Raw genomic sequence first — 23,857 nt, 5'->3', positions numbered from 1 at the left:
CGGGGCCTGTGTTCAGCAACGGGAGAGGCCACAACAGTGAGAGGCCCGCGTAACACACACACACAAAAATAAAACAAAAAAAACAAAAAACCTGTAGACCAAGTGAGGAGCCTGGACTTAGTCCTAAGGGCCATGGGTTTCTGATGACACAGTCAGATTTCTGCTTTAGCTGCCGTGTGGATGATGATGAAAGTGGGCAAGACGGGACGTGGAAAGACAAGCTGGGATTGTGGCAGTAATCAGGGAAGAGACGATGGTGACAGAGCAGGGCAGGAGCAGTGGGAACGGAGAAACGTACTTGGGTTTGAGAGTGGCTGCGGTTATAAGTGATAGAGCTTGGAGATTAAATGCATGTGGGGGAGCTGAGAAGTGTGGAGTCCAGAGAGGTGCAGGGGAATTTCTCTGACCTTCACACCATGAAGCAGCGATGGGGAAGGGGTTCTGGGGAGTAAAGTGAAGCAGTCTCTTCGTGTCCTTCTGTCTTAGGTCAGTGCTCCCAGGCTGCAGCCAGTGTTACTGAACACTGAGCAAAGAGAGGGGATAAGAAAGTAGGGGCCCTTTGTTGAAGGTGATACAGTGAGCAAGATTTTCCTTTTGGGCCTGATGTGTAAGAATTTCCAGTTCAATCTATTTCACCCCTAGTATTTTCCAGCTATTAAATCCAGTTCTTTTCCGAGAATCTTCATTAGACTTCGAATCTAACAGCAAAAGGTCACAATCCCATTGTCCTCAAAAACTTCAGTCCCGCCATCACTGAGCACCTGTGGGCACCAAGCTCTGGGGCGACAGGAGGAGCCTGGGGCAGGGGAGGAAGGGTCTCATGGAAATCACTCTGCTTTGCTTGTCATCTGCCCGCCACCTCCCTCCGGCCTCCCTCTCCCTTCCCCCCAACCCCAGCCCCCAGCATCTAGTCACTCTTCTTCTTAATAGTTTTTGAAAAGTTAGCAGAGTGAAAAAGACAACGTTTAGGCACACATTCTAAAGAAAGCATAGAAATATGCATCTTGCAGCTTCAGCAACTTGGGTTTGTCTCAATTTTCTTCAAGTGTCAGGGAAACTATAAAAACAAAAGCAAAACAGAAAGGCATTTCTCAGGGAGCCCTCAGCCCTGTTTTGAGAACATGTCTCTCATTCAGGAGTTGAGAGCCATGGGTTGGAGCCATGACTATTAATTCATTGTAACATTAATGGGGAATGTGAGAGTGGAGCCCTTTGGTGCTTATTGCTCATGGTCTTCCTGGGATTTCTCCCTCTTTTTTTTTATTCATGGCCTGCAAAACTAGCAGCTACTTAAGGCAAGACTGTTGTTTTAGAATTTGTGTAACTTATAACCCATTGGGTAGGGTTATATAAACAGATGGACCTTGTTCGAAACTCCAGCTCTATCACCATCCAGTAGCTATGATATCTTGGGCAGTGTTACTTCACCTTTCTGAGCCTCAGTTTCCTCATCTGTAAAATGGGGATAATCATGGTAATCATGCCTATCTCGTAAGGCAGTATTTAATGGTTAAGAGAACAGACTCTGGAGCCAGACTCTCTGGGTCCTACCTTAACTCTGCCACTGAATATGTGGCCTTAGGAAAGCCACTTCATCTCTCTGAGCCTCCGTTTCCTAATCTGTAAAATGGGGATAATGATGGTGCCTACCTCACTGGCTTGTTATGAGGACTGTAAAGCATTTCTAATCCACTTATATGGCAGGGCCCTCCCAAGAAATAAGCCTCCAGGGAAGCACTACACACATAGCAAGTACAACTTCAGTATTTGCTAAATAAATAAAAAGGACTTTTGAGAAGATTAAGGAAACATATATGAAGCCAAGTGGTTTGTGTGGAGTCGGTGATTAAGATTTGCACCCCTAATCCTGCACTCCTGCCCCCATCTCCAGCCTGCCTCAGGCCTGGGTGCATGGTAAATGCGGGGTATATACTAATTGGTGACAGTTCAATCAACTCTAAGAAATAAGTGTTACTCTCCGGCCCTCGAGGTTTATATTCTTTCTTTGAAAGTGGAAGCTGGGGAAGAGCTTCAGAGCCTTGCGAGGGGAGATGTGATTTTCCTTATTTACTAACATTTACTTGGACTGGTGTCTGGGACACCCAAAATATGCTATGAATCAGTCAGAGGATAACAAGATCTGCAGTACTGTACAGATTACTCACTAATTTGACATTTGGGGATTTTTGCAAAATGTTAGGGAACATTTGACAAGCTGCAGATTGCTATCTCTATAAAGTGCATTCGACTCTGAGGATGGGTGGCCCTCTCCCCTGATGTGGTTACATTTGTTCCTAGCACCAGCTGTTGCATCCTGACGAGGTGGCTCGTTTTTATTTTCCACTCCTGAAGTAGACAGTGGTGGAATTTTGCCTTGAAAACATAATAACTAAAATTCATCAGGCACCTACTATGTGTTAGGTGTCTTGACATCTTTTGTCTCATGTCATCTTCACAGTCATCCTCTAAGGTATGTATCGTTAGCCTCTCTATTTCTCAGTAAGGAGACTGGAGTTCAGAGAGGTTAAGCAACTTGTTTAAGGCCACACAGTTCTGAAGTTCCTAAGCTAGAAGTTGAACCAGGGTCTACCTAACCCCAAAGTCTGGATTCCAATCCAGCAGGCTGTGTCTCACATCACCAGAGCATCATTAGCTTCTGACGTGGATCTCCCACAACTGGAAGGGCAAAGGAGAGAAAATTTCTTGGTATGTCCTTAAACAGCTGCGCAGCACCTGTGGCCATGAAATCTTTTTCTACACTGTTATATAGTGGGACCTGAATTAGTTGGTAATCGAGGGCTTTGAAGAGCTTTCTTTTATCATGACATTGTTTTCAAAGTCAAACAAGGAAGACGGTGTTACTGGAATGAGAATGGCACTGCTAGTGTCCCACCACCTTGGCGTGGTTATCGCCCTCACATTACTTTTGGCACTGTACCATCCTACTGACACTCGTCATCCCCTGTCAGGCAGATTTTTCTCCCTGCTTCCTATCAGCTCCATGGGAACAAAGGGGGCATGTGTGCAGGCTCTGGGTGTGAGGAATATAGGATGACCAGGAAAATAGGAATAGTGCCCTTGGGGAAAACATGGTTCCTGGGGGGTCATTCTTGGGGGAACCCAGTTGTATGGAGGGGCTGTTCCAAAAAGACGGCCCCCAGAGAAGCACTACACACATTAAAAGAGCAAACAAATGCTTCCTGATCCCAAAGGCCACTCCAAAGCCACCCTCTTCAGTTACCATTTTAAATGAAGGACAAAAATAAATTTAATAGGAGGCAAGAAACTCCTAGGATTTGTCATACATTTCCTGAAACCTGTTCTTCCCCGTCTTTGTAGGTATGTCAGGCCTGCCCAAAGGAGCAGTACGTTTCTCAAGACAGAGATTGTACGCTCGATTTTGTCTTCCAACTGCTTGGTTGTGTTGTGTATGTGGTAAGTGCTTAACAAATGCTCACTGAAATGAAAATGATCCCTGAAACAAAATCCATCCCGTGAATCTTAAGACTTTCCTACGTACCACTTCAAGTATTGAGAGTGACTAAGTTCTTTCTTTCTCTACTTAAGGATATTTTGTTGTACTTTTAAGAATCTATTGACTGGGGGGGAAAGCACAATGACAAAATGCTTTTGTAGTAATTTTTATTTTATTCATTCCAATAACATCTATAAACCGTAAAGAGAAGAGTAGTAGTCTGTGGCCCATTCTTTAACCTACTTACTGACGGTGCTTGGTGCTTGCTTAGATGCAGGCAGCGACTCCGTGACCTAGGAGGTGAAGGTGGGGTGGGCATGCCTCTAACTTGTTAATCAGTGGGCCAGGGATTTGGAGGGATTTGGCTTCTTTCTTCACTTTCTTTTCTATACAGTTGAAACGCAGTTAAGAGTGCTAATGTTAGCAGTTGCAACTCAGTTAAGAGTGCTAATTCCAAATGCGGACTGGTAGATGGATGGGTTTATTCCTCTGGGACTTAATTACTCTAGAAGTGGTCCAAGTAACACTAGCCCCACTTAAAGTATCATTATACACTGTCCAAATGGTCTCCTAAATGCCACCCTTGGAGGCAAGGGGACAGCATGTGCTAGTGAGTCAAACTACTCACTTATCTGGTGGCCTTGGTAGTGAGTCAGGCTCTGTTTCTAATGACTGGTCAAGCCAGTTCAGCTCTCAGGAGCATTCTAAACTCGTCTATAAAATGGGGAGATGGAAGTATATGACTTCTGAAGTCCCTTCCAGGTTTGTACTCTCAGATCCTCAGTAATGGCACTGAAGCGCTCAAAACATCTTGCCAGATACTGGGTGACACCCAGCTTCTCCTCATGCTTGCTCCCAAACGATCATGCTCAAAACATTGCTCTGGGTCTCTCTGGAGAGGGGGCTTTCATTTCTGATGTCCTATCATTAGCCTTTTTCCAAGCTCTGTTTTCCAAGTTTAGGTCGGCTCATCAGAGTTGAACATGGACTGTTTGGATTTTTGCCCAAGCTGTTCTCCGAGCCTGATAGCACATTCATTACTCCCTACCCATGGTTTCTGCTAAATGACCTCGTTAGTGCTCTAATTACATGTTGGTCTTCAGAAAGCTGCGGGGGGGTGGAGAGGGGGGGATGAGTTAACAAAGGCTGAGTACTGAGATTGAGTACATTGTAAACACACTGAACGATGCCTACCTTCCCCTGGCCTGATTACCCTTGGGGAGTTGGAAGGGAAGCTTTAGGCTGTTTTTCCTCTTCTCTTCTTTCTTTTTCATTACCCATTAAAAGATGATAATAACACATACCAATGTGTTGGTGGTAGTTGGTAATACATGAATTTGAAAGCTGGATGGTGATATTTTTACAACTCAGTGTATACGGAACCATGCATTTCCTGCGGGTAAAGAAAACAAATGGTTTCTGAGCACCTACCATGTGCTCAAGTAGGTTTTTGTTCATCTTAGCAACAAAACTAGGAACTAGTTATTATGCTTGATTTACTAATGAAGAAGCAGGTTCAGAGGGGTGTGTTTTCCAAGGGCACAAAGCAAGTATACGGCCAAGTTAGGGAGCGAACCCCGGTATGCCTGACTCCAAATCCTAATATCCCATGCTACCTCTGTTAATTCATTCGCTCACTCATTCATTCATTTATTCAACAAATATACTCTGACCTCTATCTTATGACAAAATATAATCATATAATTTCGGAGTTTCTATTTTACTCTTTTCAACTTAATTCTACAAATTCCTCAGATGACTCTAAACTCAGTGGGCTCTTCTTCCATAATAGTTTTCTCTGTCCTCTACGGCTTCCACCTTGGGGGTCAGCTTATAGATCTGAGATTCAGGACCCTGGGAGATATGTTTAAAGATTATCCTGGGCAAACAGTCTATTTTTTAGTTAAGGAAACTGAGGTTCAGTGGCTTGTTGAAATGGTAAACTTTTCACTCCAGTACATTCCAGGGATGTCAAGCGTATATTTGAATGTGCTTGGGGTGTTGCGAAAGGATGCTTGTGTGCTATAACAAATATGAAGAATTTCCCCTGCTTTCTGGGACAGTCACCTTGGGCAGGGCGTGTGCCTGACGAGAGGTATTGTCCCCACTGCACACAGAGGCTGATTCGCATGTGACTTTGTCGGAAGCTCGTGAACTACAAACCTCACGGGTCACGTTTTTGTGACAGAGAACCCATCTTCCAGGCTGGATCTCTGAAGCATGCAGGGTCTTCTTTGAGGCTTCTTTTTGGGTGGTGGTAAGGTGAAACAGGAGAGTCAAATACTTTTACTTGTCCCTGCAGAATTCTCTCTGCCACATTTTTTTTTTTTTTAAGTGGCAGATACAATATGTTGAGTGATGACAGATGTCTACACTTAGGACAAAATAAATGATGTGATAGTAATAGCAACGGGATGCAACTTTAACCAAGTGATGGACTTTATTAAAACAGGGGGTCTTACCCATCTGATTACTTATTAGTATTTCATCATAGAGCTTGGAATTTGGCAAACCACGCATTTAAAAATGTGAGCATCGTTTGTTTGACAGACTGTCAAGACACTCGGGCAGGCTTAATGTATTAGTTTATTCTATAGTAATCAAGTTGTTATTATAACTACAAGAAAACTGGAAAAATAAACCTTTCACAGTCAAATCAGTCATAGGAAAGAGACTAAAAAAACCCCACAACTTTGAGCTGCTCCCTGACTCTGTAGTATGTTTGCTGAATTGGGGGTGTGAAACAGCAGGAAACCATTATTGCATGGGATCCTAGTTTTAATGATTCCACTAGAACATCATAAACCTCTAATATGTATGCCTCGAAATAAACGATAGATCTCATAGTAAAAGCCAACTCTTTATTCCGCACTGATCAATTTGGGAGAACTGGTCCCTCCTTCTGCAAATAAGTCATTAAGCTGCAGGCTTCACCACAGAATAACTTGTGGAAGAATTCTTCAAACCTCATAAAGTAATTCACTTGTATTTCTCATCTATTTTTAATAACCAGAAACATACACAGGAGATGCAAGTACACCTCTAGAAGTTTTGAATGACTGGACAAAGCAGTGTTAAAAATTCAACAGCGCTAATTACTAGCTGAACATTATAAAAACCTCTGAATAAATGTCAGCCGAGGAGATAAGCTCTTATCTTAATCTAATGACTCTACAGACTTAATTTGTCAGGCCAGCCTAGTTGATGGAAAGCAGGTTTCTACTCTCCAGTGTTAGCAAGAACATCTTTCCAAATCTTTGAAGTTGGATAGTAATACCATCAGTGTCATCCTGTAAAAATCTTGTGACCAAGCCTGTTTAATTCCTATTGTCCTGTTACACTAATTAAAGTTGTTCTACCGCTGTTGGACAAATATCTAAGAGTAAAGCCAATATATTTTTGGATTTTTCTACACTTTGAACTAATCACCCTCAACTCCAGTGTTCTGTGTTCTTTTTTTTTCATAGGGCTGGAACATCAGGGACCATCTGTCTTCATACGGGGAAGCTGAGATTTCCAGAAAAATCCACTAATTCAGAGGAATCCATTCATTGAGAGGCCATGTAGCAGAGTAGTTAAGAGTGGAGGTTCTGAGGCAGAAAGGCCTGGGGAAATTTTTGCTCTGTCCCTTACAGGCTGTGTGACCTCGGGTAAATTTCTTAAGCTTTCTTAGCCTCAGTTCAATCATCTGTGAAACGGAGGATAATCATGGATAGCAGGACGGTTAGATAAAATAATGGGTGCCAAGTACTCAGAGTGCCTGACCCTTATACTTAATACAGGTCAGCCTTCATTTATTCCCTGACTCATTCATTTGTTCATTTATTCAATCAACAAATACATTTTGAATCCTAAGAAGTCTATAACACATGCTAGGGGCTATAGGACATATAAAGAACCAAAAGGTGGGCTCTTGGCCCTTGTAGGATTTTGTATGAATTTCCTGCACAAGGAGGCCCAAGCCTGACCTCATCGGCTGATCTCACTACACCTGGGAAGGAAATGCCACAGAATTACCATGACTTTCCACTTCAGTTCCACTGTGAACCTTGTCGCTGGCTTTCCAGTACAAAGGGGAAGTCAACTGCCCTCTCGAGGGTCTATTGTGCAGATGACATGAGATTATATATAGTGTATAGCCAAATGTTGGTGGCTCCCAGTGCCTTGTGTCTTTTATCCCTGTGACCCAGAATCACATGCCTGGTGCAAACATGTTTAGGGAGCCCTCTTCCGTCTTATTTTATCCCGATCCCATCAGTCAATGTAATATCCTTCACAGCAACCCGTATGTCCTCTGCTCCTTCCGTTTCTCACTGCTCGTACCGCACCGTATTGATTCTCCATATTCTACTCAATGTCACTTGGAGACAGCTGTTGATATTTGTTGCTTCTCTGATTTCCTCACCTTAACTGTGATGGCATGATTTCTTTCAAACCCCCTGAAATGTGTATATATACTTAAAAGTATGTACTGTGTGTCTATCATATACTAGGAACCCCACTAGGTACTGGGGGCATCAAAATATGTAGGATGCAGTCCCTACCCTTTAGAAACGTTACAGGGTTGTGCTAATGCTGTGACAGGGGGCTCCAGGTGTGCAGTGGGAGCGTGACGGGGGCGGGGAGACATCCGACTCAGACTGGAAACTTACTAGGGGAGGTTTTCCAGAGGAGATGACTCTTGGCCTTAGCTCTGAAAACTAAGCAGGAGTCATTAGGGTAAAGATAAAAGGCAAGGACATTCCTGGTTGAAGAATCAGCATGTGGAGATGACAGAAAGCAGTTCGGTAGAAGAGTGAAGAGCCTGGGGGAAAGTGGTGGGAGATGAGTTGGAAATGAAGGATCATAAAGGTCTTCTGTGCCGAGGGGTTAGACTTCCACCCCGAGAGTGACAGGAGCCATTGATACATTTGGCTCCAGGAGTTGGGTTTGGGTCAGTGTTCTCCTTATCACTTGCATGGTCTCTGATTTTCTCACACCCTGACGCCCTCCCACCTCTCAGCTGCCGGATTCACTGTGCTCCCTGGCACCTTGCCCTCGGCGTCCCTCTTCACCCGGTCTCCTGTCATCACTGCTGATTCGTACGTAGCCCTTGACTTCCTCTGCTTTAACGATTTTCCCTCTATTCCATCTGGACAACCCTTTTCTCCTGTTACACCAAGAACCGCTCCGCCTCTGAAGCCTCCAGCAAGTGACACCGCAGTTCCTAGTCACCATTTCTCCCCCTTCCGCATTGCCCTTGCCCTCCCACCCACAGAGCCTTAGTGAGATATCCATGACTTGACCCTTCCTACCCTCCCAGGCCTAAACTCCTTCTGGGCTTCACTCCCCCACTACCTAGACAGAATCCCAAGGGCGTTTCTCTTACCAGCCTTGCGAATCCTCTTCCACTCTCAATCTTCAGCTTCGTCCATTCCCTGCACTGGCGGCAGAAAATGGAGCAACCTTGGCCAGTACTTTCACTTATCACTTACCGTGTCTGGTTTTAGGTTGAGCTCTCAACTTTGGCCTTTCCTTAACTCTGCTAGACTTACTGTCACCTTCCTTCCTGACAGTGTTTTAGGCTATGAGTGTAGGAAGCAGGGTACTCTGCCTTCTAGATCATTATATTTCCCAGCAGGCAACACACCTCTACCCCAACACAGGTGTTTGGAAAAGGGTGGACACCTGATACTCTATCCAGGTAAGCCAGTCTATTGACCATTGGCCAATCAGATTTCCTTTTGACAAGTGTTCCTGTATCATTTAAATAGGCTGCGCTTTATATGAGCTATAGCCAATGGATTTCTGTTACTTTGACCCAAAAGCTTTGGCAAGATCACCACGGCCCCTCAAGTCTCAACCCTATTCCTGTCCCCCTTACTCTCTTTATTAAATTTTAGTAAGAAGATAGAGGCTCTTTCACCAGAAGTCCTTCAGTTTTAGTCCAACAGTTTTCAACTGTATTTCTTACTAGTTCTGCCTTGTCTCGGAGAGACTCCTACGGGGTTTCTTTTTAAAAATACAATTAGGAGTTTATCTACATTTGTTAAGCTATTTCTGCTACTTTATTTTATGTTTCCTATTTGCTATCTTTTATCTTTCTCTGTTTTCCTTCTTTCTTGTTGTGTGGGCTGATTGAGTTTTGTATATTCCTTTTTCTTCTATTGGTTTGGAATTACACATACTGTTTCTATTCTTTTCATGAATTTTCCTAGACTTTTAACATATATATATATTCAAACTTACATTTTCCCATCAAAGCTTAATCAGTGTCTCCATCATTCTTCTCCAAGAAGCTTTAACTTTCATACTTTCATCTGAGTAAACAGCCATTGATCTTATATTAGAATGATCTAGTATTGGAGTTATACCTTGTTTATAAACACAGGAATTATTTGTATTATTATTTATAATCAATACTTATTTAGATTTACTAACTTGTTTTACCAATTTTTTCCCACACAGTTCCTTTTTCCTCCAAGGTTAATTTATGTCCCTTACTGAATACATCTTTTAGTAGCTTTTTTAAGGATAGAGCTTGTGGTCAATAATTTTCTGAATCCCATCTGTCGAATGACAGGTTTGTATAGAATTCCAGATTCACAGCACTTTTCCTTGATGCTTTGAAAATTATTCCATAGACTTCTTAGAGTCATTGTTGCTAACGAGAAGTCCACTGTCAATGTTTTTCATTTCCTTATTGGTTGTCTCTCTTTTATCTATGATCCTTTTAAGTTCTCTTTAATTTTGATATTGTGCACTTTCACTATGATATATCTAGGTGTGAATTTTTAAAACTTGCTGGGCTTTCTCAGTCTTAGAACTCATGGGTCTCTTCAGTTCTGGAAAATTCTGTTACTATCTCTCTGTACTCTCCCCCTCGCCCCCATTCTTTCTAGTCTATTCTTATGAAACTGCTATTATGAGATATGTGTTAGAGCTTTTTAATCATTTCTCTATGCTCTATGTCTCTTAAATTTTCCTTTTTGTTTTCACCAGACTAATCTTTTTTGATAGCTTTTCAGGCAATTACTTCAGTTCTTTCAGTTTGCCTGTGTCTAAAATTTTAACCTATCAAATTATTTATTTCATAAATATTTTTAATTTATTTATTTTATTATTTCTTAGTCCTCTTTCGTGGATGTTATTCCTTCTTTTATCTCTGAGCATTTAAAAAACTACTCATTTTAATGTCCTTTCTGTATTGTTCAGATATCTCTTATTTTCTTGGGTTTACCTTCTCCACTTTTCTGGTGCATTGGCTTTCTTTCCTTGATATGGATTTTTAAAAATACATTTTTGGGGCTTCCCTGGTGGCGCAGTGGTTGAGAGTCCACCTGCCGATGCAAAGGACATGGGTTCGTGCCCCAATCCGGGAGGATCCCACGTGCCGCGGAGCGGCTGGGCCCGTGAGCTATGGCCGCTGAGCCTGCGCATCCGGAACCTGTGCTCCGCAACGGGAGAGGCCACAACAGTGAGAGGCCCGCGTACAGCAAAAAAAAAAAAAATACATTTTTGAATTTTGTTTGTGAACTCATCCTTTCATTTTCTTGGGACCTGTTGTCCTCCTCATAGGGATGGTTTCATGGCTGCTTCTGGCCCAGTCCTACCGCCTGTTTCTGATCAAAGCTTATATCTGTGACTTGGGCAGGTCTATCACTCTGCAGAAATTGTGCAATTCTGGAGCCTTCCCCTGAATGCAGTGTGGCCTAAGGTCCTAGTTCTAATACAGGAACTCAGTGCTTAGCCCTGTTTATGGACTTTAGGTGACTTCTTTTTGGCTATAATCTTGGGCTAATGGATGGAGACTGTAAATTTGGCAGCCATTAATGACTATAAAGCACTATTCTGAATTCTAGCTTCATGTAGGTGGTTCGTACCCATGTTGTGCATTGGATATTTAGTTTTAGTTTTCACTTAACACCCTGGTTTCCCACTTGTTTCTCTCGTTTTCAAGATCTCTTTTTAGGGAGACCTCTGTTTTGTTTTGGGTTTTTTATTTTTGGTTTTGTGTTTTCTTTCTTTGTTTATGGAATATGTTTCTTTTTGTTTTTGAGTATGTATGATTTTTAAAAATTCTTTTAGTTTTTAACCCAATGGTATATGAAAGAGCTTAATATGTCTTTTTTATAATACATACTTTGTTTCTTAAAATTTACATTCACCATGCTTATAAATTACTTTTTACTTCCTTATTTACAATACCTTAACATTTTTTAAAAATATTTATTTATTTGGTTGCACTGGGTCTTAGTTGCGGCAGGTGGGCTCCTTTGTTGTGGCATGCGAACTCTTAGTTGCAGCATGCATGTGGGATCTAGTTCCCTGACCAGGGATCAAACCCAGGCCCTCTTCATTGGCGGCGTGGAGTCTTATCCACTGCGCCACCTGGGAAGTCCCTGCCTCAACATTTTTATGTTTATATTTTATTCTACAATATAGCTGTTTGATTATTAATTTAATTTTTATATTTATAAAAGCAATACATGTATATTATTGTAAAAGTCATGTAGTACTAAAAAGCTTGTAATGAACCAAAATAGTTTTCCTCCTCTCTGAATCCTATGCCCAAGAGACAACCGCTCTCAATTCTAGCTCTTTCCGCTGATATTTAACTTTGTATTTCTAATAATAGCCGATACTGCTTAGCATGTAATAGTCACTGTTCTAAGTGCTATTACTTCATTTAGTCTAAATAATATGCTTATTTCTTGACTGATGCATTTTAGGAATATTTTATTGTATTTTTGCCGTAGTAGATAAAAACATAACTCCTTGATATCCTCTTCTCTCCCTTTCCACCTATCTGTTTAAATAAAACAATTTTAGTTTCTTTATTATGCACGTGCAAATATTGCCCAATGATGAGCCATAGTGAATTAAAACCATATTTCCTTCCTTGTCCTGCCCTTTTTTTCTCCTGGAAATGACAGTGGCTTCATTTTTTTTTTTTTCTTTAAGCTTCTTTTTATATACTTGTTAATTTTCCCAGTGTTCTAATATCTCTACCATAAGTAAACAGTTTTGTCCATGGGCTGATGCACAGCAGCTCTAACTTTTCTAGAGAACTTCTCCCCAGAAATTCCCTCTCCTGCTCCAATATGGACTTTTTTCTTTCTGGAAGATTGCGCAGATGTCATATGATGCTTTTGACTCTCTTCTGGTCTGTTTTTTAGATTTCGTGTCTTTCTTTTTCTTTGGTTTATTTCTTGTTTTGTTGACACATGCTTTCTGATAACTTTCTAAAACATTATGTTTTAGTTCTTGCATGTCTAAACTGTCCTTTTTCTGCCTCCACATGACTGACAGGCTGGGAATAGAATGCTAGATTGAAAATCATTGTCACTTAAACTTTTGAAGACATTGCTCCATTCTTCCAGCATCTGGTATTGCTGTTGATGAGTCTGATGCCAGCTGGGTTGGTTTCTTTGTAAGGGGCCTAATTTTCCCCATCTGGAAGTTTTGTGATCTGCTCCTTAATACTATATGCCACTATATCCCAGGTATTCTGAACTTTCATAGTAATGTATTTTGGTGTGAGTTCTTTTTTTTTATTGGGAGGGGTGGTTGGTGGTGGTGTCATTATTGTTTAATTTTGGGGGCTGAGTTCAATTTGGATGTCAGTTGTTTAATCCTCTGCTATTATTCTGATTTTCAATTCTTTTAAACATTTTTGACTTATTTTATGGTTTAGTATATGTTCTATCTTGGTGAATATACAATTGCACTTGAAAACAAGTTGGATGATGGATTGTATAAATATGTAGAAATATCAGTTAGGTCATGTTGATAGTGTTATTCAGATCCTCTATGAATATAATGATTTTTTTTTCTAGTTGTTCTGTGAATTGTTGGGAGAAGGGTATTTAAATCTCCCACTATGATTGTGTATTGTATATTTCTTCCTTTAATTCTGTCAACTTTTGCTTTTTGTATTTTGAAGCTTTGTTATTATGCACATACAAATTTATGATTGTTATGTCTGTCTGGTGAACTTACTCTTTAATTATTATAAAATGTCCATGCTTGTCTTTGATGTACTCTTCACATTGATGTCTATTTTATCTGTTGTTAATCTAGCCACTCCAGCTTTTCTATGTTTACCATTTGCATCATATATCTTCTATTTATCCATTTACTTTCAACCTATGTGTCATCATATTTAAAATGTGTCTTTCATGGTCTGAATATTGTAGGATCTTCCATTTTAAAAATCAGCTCTGATCATTTTTGCTTTTTCACTGGGCGGTTTAGTGCTTTAGCATTTAATGTAATATGGTTGGCTTTGTTTTGTCCCTTCTGAATTTTATTCCTCTTGTTCCCTTTCCTTCCTTCTTTTGAATTGTTTGGATATTTAATTTATCTATTGGCTTTCTAGTGGTACCACTTTGCATTATTTTAATCTATGCCCCTAAACTAGTTCCTTCTGTATCAGTGAGGGTCCAACTGGGAGACAGAAGCCATACCAGTTATTGAATAGATCTTAATATAAAAAAGTGCTACCCAGGTAACTGCAAAGGTAGAAAGAGGATGCTAAGATATCATGAAAGTGGGAAGCATCTATCACCCTTAGGGCTGAGAGAACAAAGAGAAGAGATTATAATTATTAAAACTTAGAAGCTTAAAGCAGGAACTGCATGGAGGTGAAAATCAGACCTCTGAGGAGAGGTGATGCTTGGCTGGAGTTGGTGTCTCTGCATTAGAAGAAGACTGCGACCCAGACTCTGAGGAGGAGAGCAGGTGCTGGCTGGTGTGCAGTGGTGCCTTGGGATGGCAGAGTGGGTACAGAGAGGCTGATTCTATGAATTGGAAACACTTCAAAATGGATTCAGCTGCTCTTACCAGAAGGAACTGCCACTGTTGAGGTGAAGAAGTATTGCTGGGGTGACGCGCATGGGAACCACAAACAGACAGGAAGCCCACAGAAAGCAGCAAACAGCAGACAGGAAGGAGCAAGTCCTGTCTTCCTCCTCGAGCCTTTGTCTTCCTCTAGCACTCCCTATTAACAGGGCTTCCCAGGAGGTCAACTGGCAGAGCAAAAACATTTGCAAAGTCCCAGACTAGCATCACAAAGTGGAGAATAAAAGGGTGAGTTTGGAGCTGAGATAGCACGTTAATAACTGGTCCTCCTTCCTATGATGTAGGACATCGTCACATCTCTTTTATTTAAAAGGTTCCTTCTCTTAGACCTGCTTGTTCTACCCATCTTTCCTTCTCCTCCACACTTCTTGTTTCTTATTAACCTTTTATGATTAGCAAAGAGTCTGCCATAGGGGATATAGTAGGTGCTCAAAAATGTCTGCTAGATTAATGGTGATACAAGAGAGTAAATGGTAAGTGCCAAACGAGCAGTGCAAACTCTAATTGCCATAGAGGCTCAGGGGAGGAGGGGGAGACCACCATGAACTTGGGTGACTCCAAAGGCTTCACTGATGACATGGTAAACTATGACAAATGGGAAGGGTCTAAATACATGGAGACAAGAATGAGGCATTCAAGGTGGAGGGCACAGCATGAACAAAGACTTGGAGGTAGACATGTTCTAGATGCCTTTGGGAGACAGGCATGGCTGGAGCTGAGGCTTCCTTCAAAAGTTTGAGGCTGGGGCTTCCCTAGTGGCGCAGTGGTTAAGAGTCCGCCTGCCGATGCAGGGGACGCGGGTTCGTGCCCTGGTCCGGGAAGATCCCACGTGCCGCAGAGCGGCTGGGCCCGTGAGCCATGGCCGCTGAGCCTGCGCGTCCGGAGCCTGTGCTCCACAAAGGGAGGGGCCACAACAGTGAGAGGCCGGCGTACCGCAAAAAAAAAAAAAAAAATTAATTTAAAAAAAGAGTTTGAGGCTATTACGGATAGAGGTCCTTTAACGTCTGCCTATACTGAGAAATCATAAAGAGCAATGGGGACATTGCTGTGTAAGAGCTAAAGAAGAGACATTGATGGTGTTTTAGGCAGGAAAAGGTTGTGGTGAAGACAGTGCCGAATTAAAGTGCTGTGCAAGGTAGTGGGGTTTGTTGTTCAGATCTTAAGCATGTATGTGCGGCAGAACGGTGCTGCCTTTAATAGGATTCAGGAAAACAGAAAGAGAAACACGTTTTTAAAATTTTTAATGGTTCTCGGAGTTTGACTATACCATATTCAATTTGAGAGTTTACATGCAGAATCAGGGAAGTGCAGAAAGACCCTGAGAATGAGTTGGGGAGAAGTCTGAGAGGTTGGAGGAGCATCCACACAGTGAAGGGTATGGGGAGGGAACAAGTTCATGTCAGCACGAGGTCATCCTTGCCTCCACAAGAGTGGGTGACAACTTCAAGAGGTAAGCAGTGCACACTGGTTTGGTTTAGTTAGAGTCAGCCCCTGAAATTAGGGATGGACCAGCTGCCTGTCACCTGACACTTGGGTCCCACTCTTTCCCCTGTTGAGGCCACCAAACTCTTTTTTCTTCTCTCTTTGAGGACCACTTTACCCACCCTCTGAGAAAGAACCTTTGTTTATGTCTTAAATTCTGTCAAAGCCTTGTATCTGTTTTCCAGGTTTGAAAAGGGTGATCTATTCCCCCCTATTTTGTTCTTGATGCTCTTTCTTTTTCAAGGAAAACAATTTTATCATGAAAAAAATATTTCTGACAAGTTCCAAATGGGAATAATAATACATTGTGGAGAAAACTAAACCCACTTGGTAAACGGATGGACTTGTTCAAAATGCTCCAGTTTCCTGTCCCCCCAGAGCCTATGCTACCCATCCATGTGAGAGGGGTTCTGTTTCCTGCTTTGGTTTCTGAACTTTGCTGAAGCATTTCTGCTGTTTTTAGGAGTAGCCAAGCCCTCTTGACCGGAGCCTGGGAAAGCCAGTCTTACTCCCATCACGTGTAACGTCAGGAAACCGCTTGGGCTGCCGGGCACGTTGGAGATCCTGTGGGTGCAACTCTGCCGAGACCAAGGGCAAGATAATCAGTCCAAGGAGACAGTTAATTTTAGTACAAAAGAGGTTAGATGTGATTTATTTCCAACGCCAATGAACCAAAAGAGCTAACAATCATCAGAACAAAACACAGAACCATCAAATACTCCACGTAGAAATGGCTTGTGTCAGCTGAGATGAGCCTCGTCATTAGCAAGGGAGACAGGCTTCAGTGGCTCAGGAGCTGATGTGGGGGACATTTTCAGGTTGTCTTTATAGGAAAAGGGGTTTGAATCATCAAAGAGTTAGAGAAATGGATTTGGAGACAGGGAAGAGAATAGGAGAAGGAAAGAAGGCAAGAGAGGACAGGAGGGTTTTTATAGGGTTATCATAGCTCATTCGTCGTTTCGTTCATCATCATCTTCCAAAAGCATAAGGCTAGGACAGGATCCATGCAACTCATGCTGCCTCTTAATCCTCCCTTTCCAGCGGCGGCAGGAGGACCCTCTGCAAGGCTGTGCTCGCTGCTGAGCAGAGTTCAACATGCCCGTGGCCAGGCCCGCAGCCCTTGCTCACAGTGATTCACTTCTGGGAGGGTCCCCGGGCAGGCGGATTGTCTTCTATTGGAGCATTGTACTCCCTTGCACTTGAGGCAAACACGAGGACTTGTCAAAGGCCGTCGCTCATAGGCCCATTGTTGATTCATTCAACTCTGCAAGCCAGCTTAAGCAACCCCTTCTCCTGTTTCTGAGACTTACATAGCATCTGAATCTGAGGATTTGGAGGAAGACAGGATGAGGGCTCAGATGGAGATGCACCAAGTCTGACAGACTTATTTTAATGAGGGACGAGGCTTAGACCCTTCCTGTTCTTCTTTCTAGGTCATTATTTACCAGAATACTTTGTCCCCTCCATTTCATCACCCTGTCCTCTCTGCAGTCATTATATCACGCGCATCCTGCCATTATTGCCTTCATATGTAACACGTTATACGTCTCTCATTTTTTCACAGACTAGGACAATGGCTTAATTATCTGTGAATCTCCTGTACCTCGATCAGCATTTAGTGCTTATATATTGAATGAGTAAGTGAGTGAATGAAAGAATGAAAGCCATTTATATTGAGGGAATAGCAATTAAATTGAGAATGTAGCTGTCTACATCTATCTCTGGCAAATAAGAAGGGAAATATTGTGAGACTCTTTTATTTGTGAGCGGAAAAACTGAAACAACTTTTATCATACTTAATGAGGAGAAGATGCTGGGGGTATTGTTTAGGCTACACGAGTGGGATCCAGGGGCTGGAGCAGCATTTAGACTGGAGCCCTCATGTGTCTTTTGTTATGCATGTTTCAAAGCAAGGATTCCTAGCTCACTTTCTCTCCATCTACCTCCAGCCACTCCTTCCCTTTCCTTAACTTTTCCTTACAGCTCATGCTGACAGCGATTTTAAGGTACTCTACCTGCTCTCAGTTCAAACATGCTGTCCTGTTGTCAGACCAAGTATCCAATTGTAGGGTTCAGGAAGTGCCTCTCTACCTCCCTAATTTTTCTTTAAGTGTGTGACCTTAGATTGGATGGGCTACATACTTAAAGGGGAAAATGACTTTAAAAATGTATCAGTGTGTGTTTATCAAACAGGAGAACAAACAACTACATTTGATAGTGGTCGGGGAGGAACTGGATTTTCCCAATCCTTTCACAGGCATCTTTTGTATCATTGTAACCTTTCTCTTGAGCACCCTAGAATCCTCTGCCTACCAGCAAATGGTCATTTGAAGCCTTGCCAGGAACACTCATCTTTTACTGTATTCTATTAAAGCTTCAGGCATGCACCCCTGCTCCCTCTCTGACCTGTTCATTTTTTGGCTACAGAGCTGAGGGGCAAAGCTGGCATCATGTGGGGAGTTTCCATGTGTGAATGTCCACATCCTTCATTCACATCCTTCAAGGGTTTCCTTTAACATTTTCTGATTGTGTTTCTGAGTACATGGTGTCAACAGCTCTCAGAACTGTTAAGTTTTCTATTTATCCTCAGGCCAGGAAAAGGCACAGATCACTGCAGTGTAAAATTACCAGTGGTTTTGACAGTGACCTGGAAGAACTATGGAATGAAGAAATTTAGCCTTGAGAGCTGAGGTCCAGCCCCAGGCCCATCTTACCCAAGAAGTTTTGCTCAATTATACAGGTCACAAGAAGTTCTGCTAGTCCTGAAAATATTGAACTCATCAAACTTAAGTTGGGTGTTGTTGACATGTCTTGATGAATGGCCAGTTTCTGACACCATGTACCGTATTTACTTGTTTATTTCCTCCTCTATTCCATTCCTATGCCGCCTTACTTTTGAAAAATAATTCTGTGAGTTGAAATTTGCTTTTTATTTATTTTGTAGGAGCTCTTTGAACCAGCACAAACTCTTCTGAAGGTTTAAAAATATTAGTTGGAATGGCAAAACCTGCCTTAATGCTGAAAATAGAAGGAAGGGGACCTACTTCTTTGGATCTGTTCCTGCCAAACCTTAGAGAGGGAGTGTCGTGATGGTTATGAGCTTGGGCCTTAGAGCTAGGCCACCTGAGTTGAACACGAGCTCTGCCACTTCCTAGCTATGAATCTGTGGGCAAGTTACACTCTGGGTGCCTCAGTTTCCTCATGGGCGTGGCAGTAAAAATGCCTACTTTCTAGGGCTCCTGTGAGTTAATAGATATGAAGTACTTAGAACAGTGCTTGGTGCATAAAAAGTTCTCCATAAATGTTAGCTACTATTTTTGATTAGATGGTAACTTAGAACTGTTGCAGACATATTATGGATGTAGACTCACAATGTTCACTCTGGGCAGTATAGAAATATCTACTGAAAAAGGGAATTGTGTACATAAACATGATATAGCTCAGGACAGTTATATCTAAATTAGAAGAACAATTCTTATGTGTCTCCTCAGTCTACTAATTCACCCCTTAAGGCAGATCCCTTTTGAAATGGCCCTGAGCCTTCTATATCCAGTTATTAGGGTTCCCAAACCTTGGTGAGTAGTTATTTCTTACATGTAGTCTATTACCTTGCTTCTAAGGGTCATTTTGGCTTCTTCAGATATAACGTAGGCCCTGGTCACTTGTTCCCTAACTTCAGGTGATACACATTAGGGTCTCCGGAGCTCCACTGACCTTCCTTAGAAGGGTAGGAGTCCCAGAATCCCAAAGCCTCTTTTCTAAAATCCTTCTCACAAAATTCTTCCTTAATTTCCACTCTCGGGGCCTTTTTATGTCTTTAATGTGAATGACAGATTTCAAGGATTATGCAGTTGGTTCTTCTGTATTTCTCCTTTTGGAAATTTTGCATATGGTCTGGCAATTTCTTCGGAATGCAACATCAATTGTATCTTGGTGCATGAGTCAGAGCTTCCAATTTAACATTCTGTTACATTTATAAACCCATCCTTTGTACCTCATCATGGTACATGGATAGAACATTTATAACTACCCAAGCCTCAGCGTTGATCTGATAGAGTTAGGGGTAAGGAAGGAAGGAAAGTAACATCTATTGAGTTTAACTAATTTGCTCAAGACTCACACAACTAGAAAAAGCAGAGCCAGGGCTCCTGTCCAGATCTGTATGTTCTAAAACCCAGGTTCATTTGCTATATAATGAGGTATTTATGCAAAATCTATCCAAGGAAATGCTTCTTTACATTCCTTCTTCTATAAACTCTCTTGGTTATATTCATCATTCTCTTAAAATACAGTCAAACTATTTTGGGTTTTTGGTAGATATAAGAAAATGTCAAAAATTTAGTCAATTTCTTTCTTCTCACCCATCATCTTTCTTCTACTTCATGAACGAGGCATGGGAAGCTTCCACTTTATGGCCTTTGAGAGCTTTTAAAAAAATTATTAAACTGACGATTTTGGCATTGTCCCAAGATGATGTGTTTATTAATTTGGTTATAAATATTTGAACTCCATACTCTAAATTCAATTTGTCATATAAGAGAAAATCATGTTAATGTGTATTTATGATTTATTTCTTCCCTGGTATCAGTGTGAGTTTCAGAAACCAAAACATGGCTTCTTCTTTCTAACCCTAACAGGGAAGACAAAAAGAAGCAGATCTATCTATCAAAATGCCTTAAAACCAGTTTTTGTCCATACCTAGATACATACCTCTGAAGCTTTAGAGCACCAAGGAAAACAATGAACTCCGAAGAGATTCAATACAGGAAAAAAACAGGTTACTTTCTGGGGAATGAGAATCAGAAAGGCATTTGATTTCTTATCAGCAACACTGGTTGGTGGAAGACAATGGAATGATGCCTTCAAAGTTCTGATGGAAAATAATTTTGACCATGGAAATCTATACGCAGCCAAAACCTAGTGAAGTAGTGAGGGAGAAAACATATCAAACATGTAATAGTAATAAATTATAGTTGATACTTCTGAAGAAGATAATTGAGAATGAACTCCAGCAAAATGGAAAACATCATGAAGGAGGAAGGTATGAGATCCAGGAAATAATAGCTCTAACCTAGAAGGGCAGAGAGGGAAGTCCCTTGGTGACAGCTGGGCAGTCGCTAAAGAGCAAGCTATCTGGATGGGAGCAGAAATTCAGAGACAGCTGGGTGGATGTCTCAGGAAAGAAAGAGACTGGTCCACAAGTAAAAATATTTATATAATCATGATCATATAAGCCCTGTTTATACATTGTAGGTTATTAATTTTTAGAGTCAATCCCTAGACAAACCCACAGAAGGCTTAATTATGATTATAAAAAAGAACATAAATGTTATCAGTTTTGACAATGTAAATATATGAGTAGAGTTGACAGATAATGGAATGGGGGCACTGTGGAGGGAAAGGGAAAGATAGAGCCAACAATAATCTTATCAAACATATATAAAGTTGCTAAAATGAGAAATAAACTTTGGCTATATTATTTGACACTACAAACGTAACCAGTAAGAAAATCTAAGCTGTAAGTATTAGAAATTGGGAAGATGGAGATAGATGGAGTGGGAGGGGGGAGTGTAAGGGAACTAAATATCATTCATAGCAGGGGTGAATAGTTATTGTTTAAAGCTGATAAAAAGAGAAATAGGGATATAGCCCTGTTAGAATTAAAATAAGCACAGAAGTCCAAAGAGGCATTTCTGGAGCAGCAGGTGATTAAGAGGGGGGTGACTTGGAGCAAACCAAGGACTCCTTAGAAGATCGCCTCTTGTCATCTTCATTATGAGCAGGAGATGTAAACCTACCAGGTGTAGGTGTAAACCTACCAGCCTTAGATGCTACTGAATGTGGGCCAGGCTGGACAGGAACTCTCCAGGTTAATCTTCATGATTTGAATCCAGATAACGGGAAATGGAAACTCATGTTTCTTTCTGACCAGCTATGAAGTTTTAGTTCTTATACACCGTTTCCATTTTGCCCTGTCACTCCATGTACCACTTGTTTTACCAACGACTCACGTAGTTGACTTTGCTCCTGGAAGAAACTCCTAGAAAAGTTGGAATTTCTCTTTTTATTACACATTTTACTCCGAAGAATGTGTCAGTCAGGACTAAAGCAATAGTCTCAGGGCAGACAGGCAGTTTGCCTAATGACAACATTGTAGCAGAGTATTGCAATCTGCTGATTTCAGAGTGAGTGCACGGCACTGGCTGAGGTCCTGGGCAGCCTGAAGCAGGTGAGACAGGCGAGCAGGGTACCTGCCTCATAGCTCAGAGAAGACTATTGGCTGGAAAGCGTTTTCCCTTTGTTCTTCTTTGTTGCTTTAACTGGGTGAAATGTTGCTCATACTGGATTTCTAAGTCTGATAGCCTAAAGCGAGTTTTGGCCAGATGACTTTTATGGACAGTTGTGTTTACTTTGTGAAAGTGGAAGCAACAATAAGAATTATAGGAATTTATAGGTTTTAGCAGTTGTTTAAAATTATTTTTTACAGAATGCATTTGCAAGAGATTAATGTTTAGGAGTGGCTGAAACGCTCAGAGAGCCTCAAACACTTTATGGTATGTTGAGATTGAGACTTTTCAAATGTGCCCAGAGTTTCTAAATTCTTTGAAACCCTTCTGAGACCTTCTCTGGAGGAACACTTGGCCCCTGTCAACATGTTTACTATGTGTCCTCCATCATTTGCAAGGTTGGTTCCAATAGTACATCAGGAAATGGGATTCTGGGGCACAGAAGTAATACAGAAGAGTGGATTTGAGAATCACCTATTCAGATTAATCAAATGGGAAGTTAAATCTATGGTCTATATAGTTTGGTAATAAAAGAAACAATATTTCTCCAATCCATCATTTCTCCAATCCATCAAGCTCCTATTCTTCAGACAACTTTCCTCAAGTCCTTGGCAGGATGCACCCAAGACTAAGAACTTATAATTCTCCAGCAGGGGAGGAAAGTTCCTGATAATGGGTCTTGTTTTTCACCACCTCATGGACGCTTTTTGGATTCTTCACTGTAAGAGTCTTGGAAAGTATTTGATTGTGTGTCACCATTTTCCTAAATACTGATTAGTTTTCTTTCACTCTGATGGAGTGGTTGCTGAAGATGTGGTTGGGAATCGCTACCAAGCATCACTGAGCCTGGGCCCTACAGGGATCCACCTTCATCTCCGCTCGCTTTTCTTCTATTACCTTTGTGAATAGCTCATCTGTAGAAATCCTTCCATGTCCTTCGGTAGACTTGGCACCAAGCAAGATGGAGATTTTCAAGCTCTCCAGCAGCAGAGATTCAGGCTGTCACCCCAGAAGCTGCACCTGGACTGGACCCATTTGTACCGATGGCACTGGGTCCTGCAGTATCTGCACAGGCCTAAAAATAGCTCTCAATTAACATTGCATTTCAAGAATTGGAAAATTTCCCAGAAGTCCATTCTTTTCTCCTTTTTCTATTTCATTACATTTTGCAGTAATAATACACAAGCCTGCAGAAAACATGACGGGTAATGAAAAAGTGTAATTAATATAAGCAATGTAAAGCATGTTTTTTTTCTCTGTTGTCCTTGCAGAAAATTGCTGCTTTAAACCAAGCAGGATGTGAAAATGCATAAAAACCCCCTTTAATCTGCTGTGGTTTGTAAATATCTTATGCAAAACAGTTAAGTCAACTGTCAAATTTTTTTTTTTTTTAATGTAAGTCACATATTCTTGTAAAAAACTTTTTTTCCTGCAGGATAAATTGGCTGATTTGGACAGCTCCTTTTGAGGGGGGAGGAATGGAGGTGATGGTAAGGGGTTTCAACAATAAACCTGAAAACAGGAAGAACCTGATTTTTGGATGACAACTTTGTCCATCAGATTCATCTAAACAGCAGTTCAGTGTGCTGCCTCTGTGTACACTCAGTTCTTGTTCAGTACTTGGGAGAAGTAAGCATTCTTGCTACTATTTCACACCAATACACCCCATCCCATTAATTGAAATAAAGTGAGAAAGAGGCCCAGAAGCTGTGGTCTTTGCCGGCATTCCTCAGACCATTTCGGTTTCCTTATCTGGACCACTAGCAGCATC

The 23,857-nt window shown here is 41.4% G+C and overlaps 1 protein-coding gene across 1 annotated transcript in view; it reads left to right on the top strand.

Annotated features, from left to right (window-relative positions):
• The window catches only part of LMO4 (LIM domain only 4), a 40,564-nt gene extending 33,502 nt beyond the window's left edge, over window positions 1-7,062 (top strand). The window contains exons 3-4 of the mRNA XM_029228871.1: window positions 3,340-3,435; window positions 6,943-7,062. Coding sequence (XP_029084704.1) covers window positions 3,340-3,435; window positions 6,943-7,030 — 184 coding nt within the window. The 3' untranslated portion in view covers window positions 7,031-7,062. The remainder of the gene's footprint in view (window positions 1-3,339; window positions 3,436-6,942) is intronic.
• Window positions 7,063-23,857: the final 16,795 nt, after the last annotated feature.

The sequence above is a fragment of the Monodon monoceros genome, unplaced genomic scaffold (assembly GCF_005190385.1).
Source record: "Monodon monoceros isolate NGI ecotype Baffin Bay Population unplaced genomic scaffold, NGI_Narwhal_1 Super_Scaffold_18, whole genome shotgun sequence".
In the NCBI taxonomy this organism is placed as follows: Eukaryota; Metazoa; Chordata; class Mammalia; order Artiodactyla; family Monodontidae; genus Monodon; species Monodon monoceros.
The sequence above is the reverse complement of the archived record's forward strand: the minus strand, read 5'-3'. Positions and strand labels throughout refer to the sequence as shown.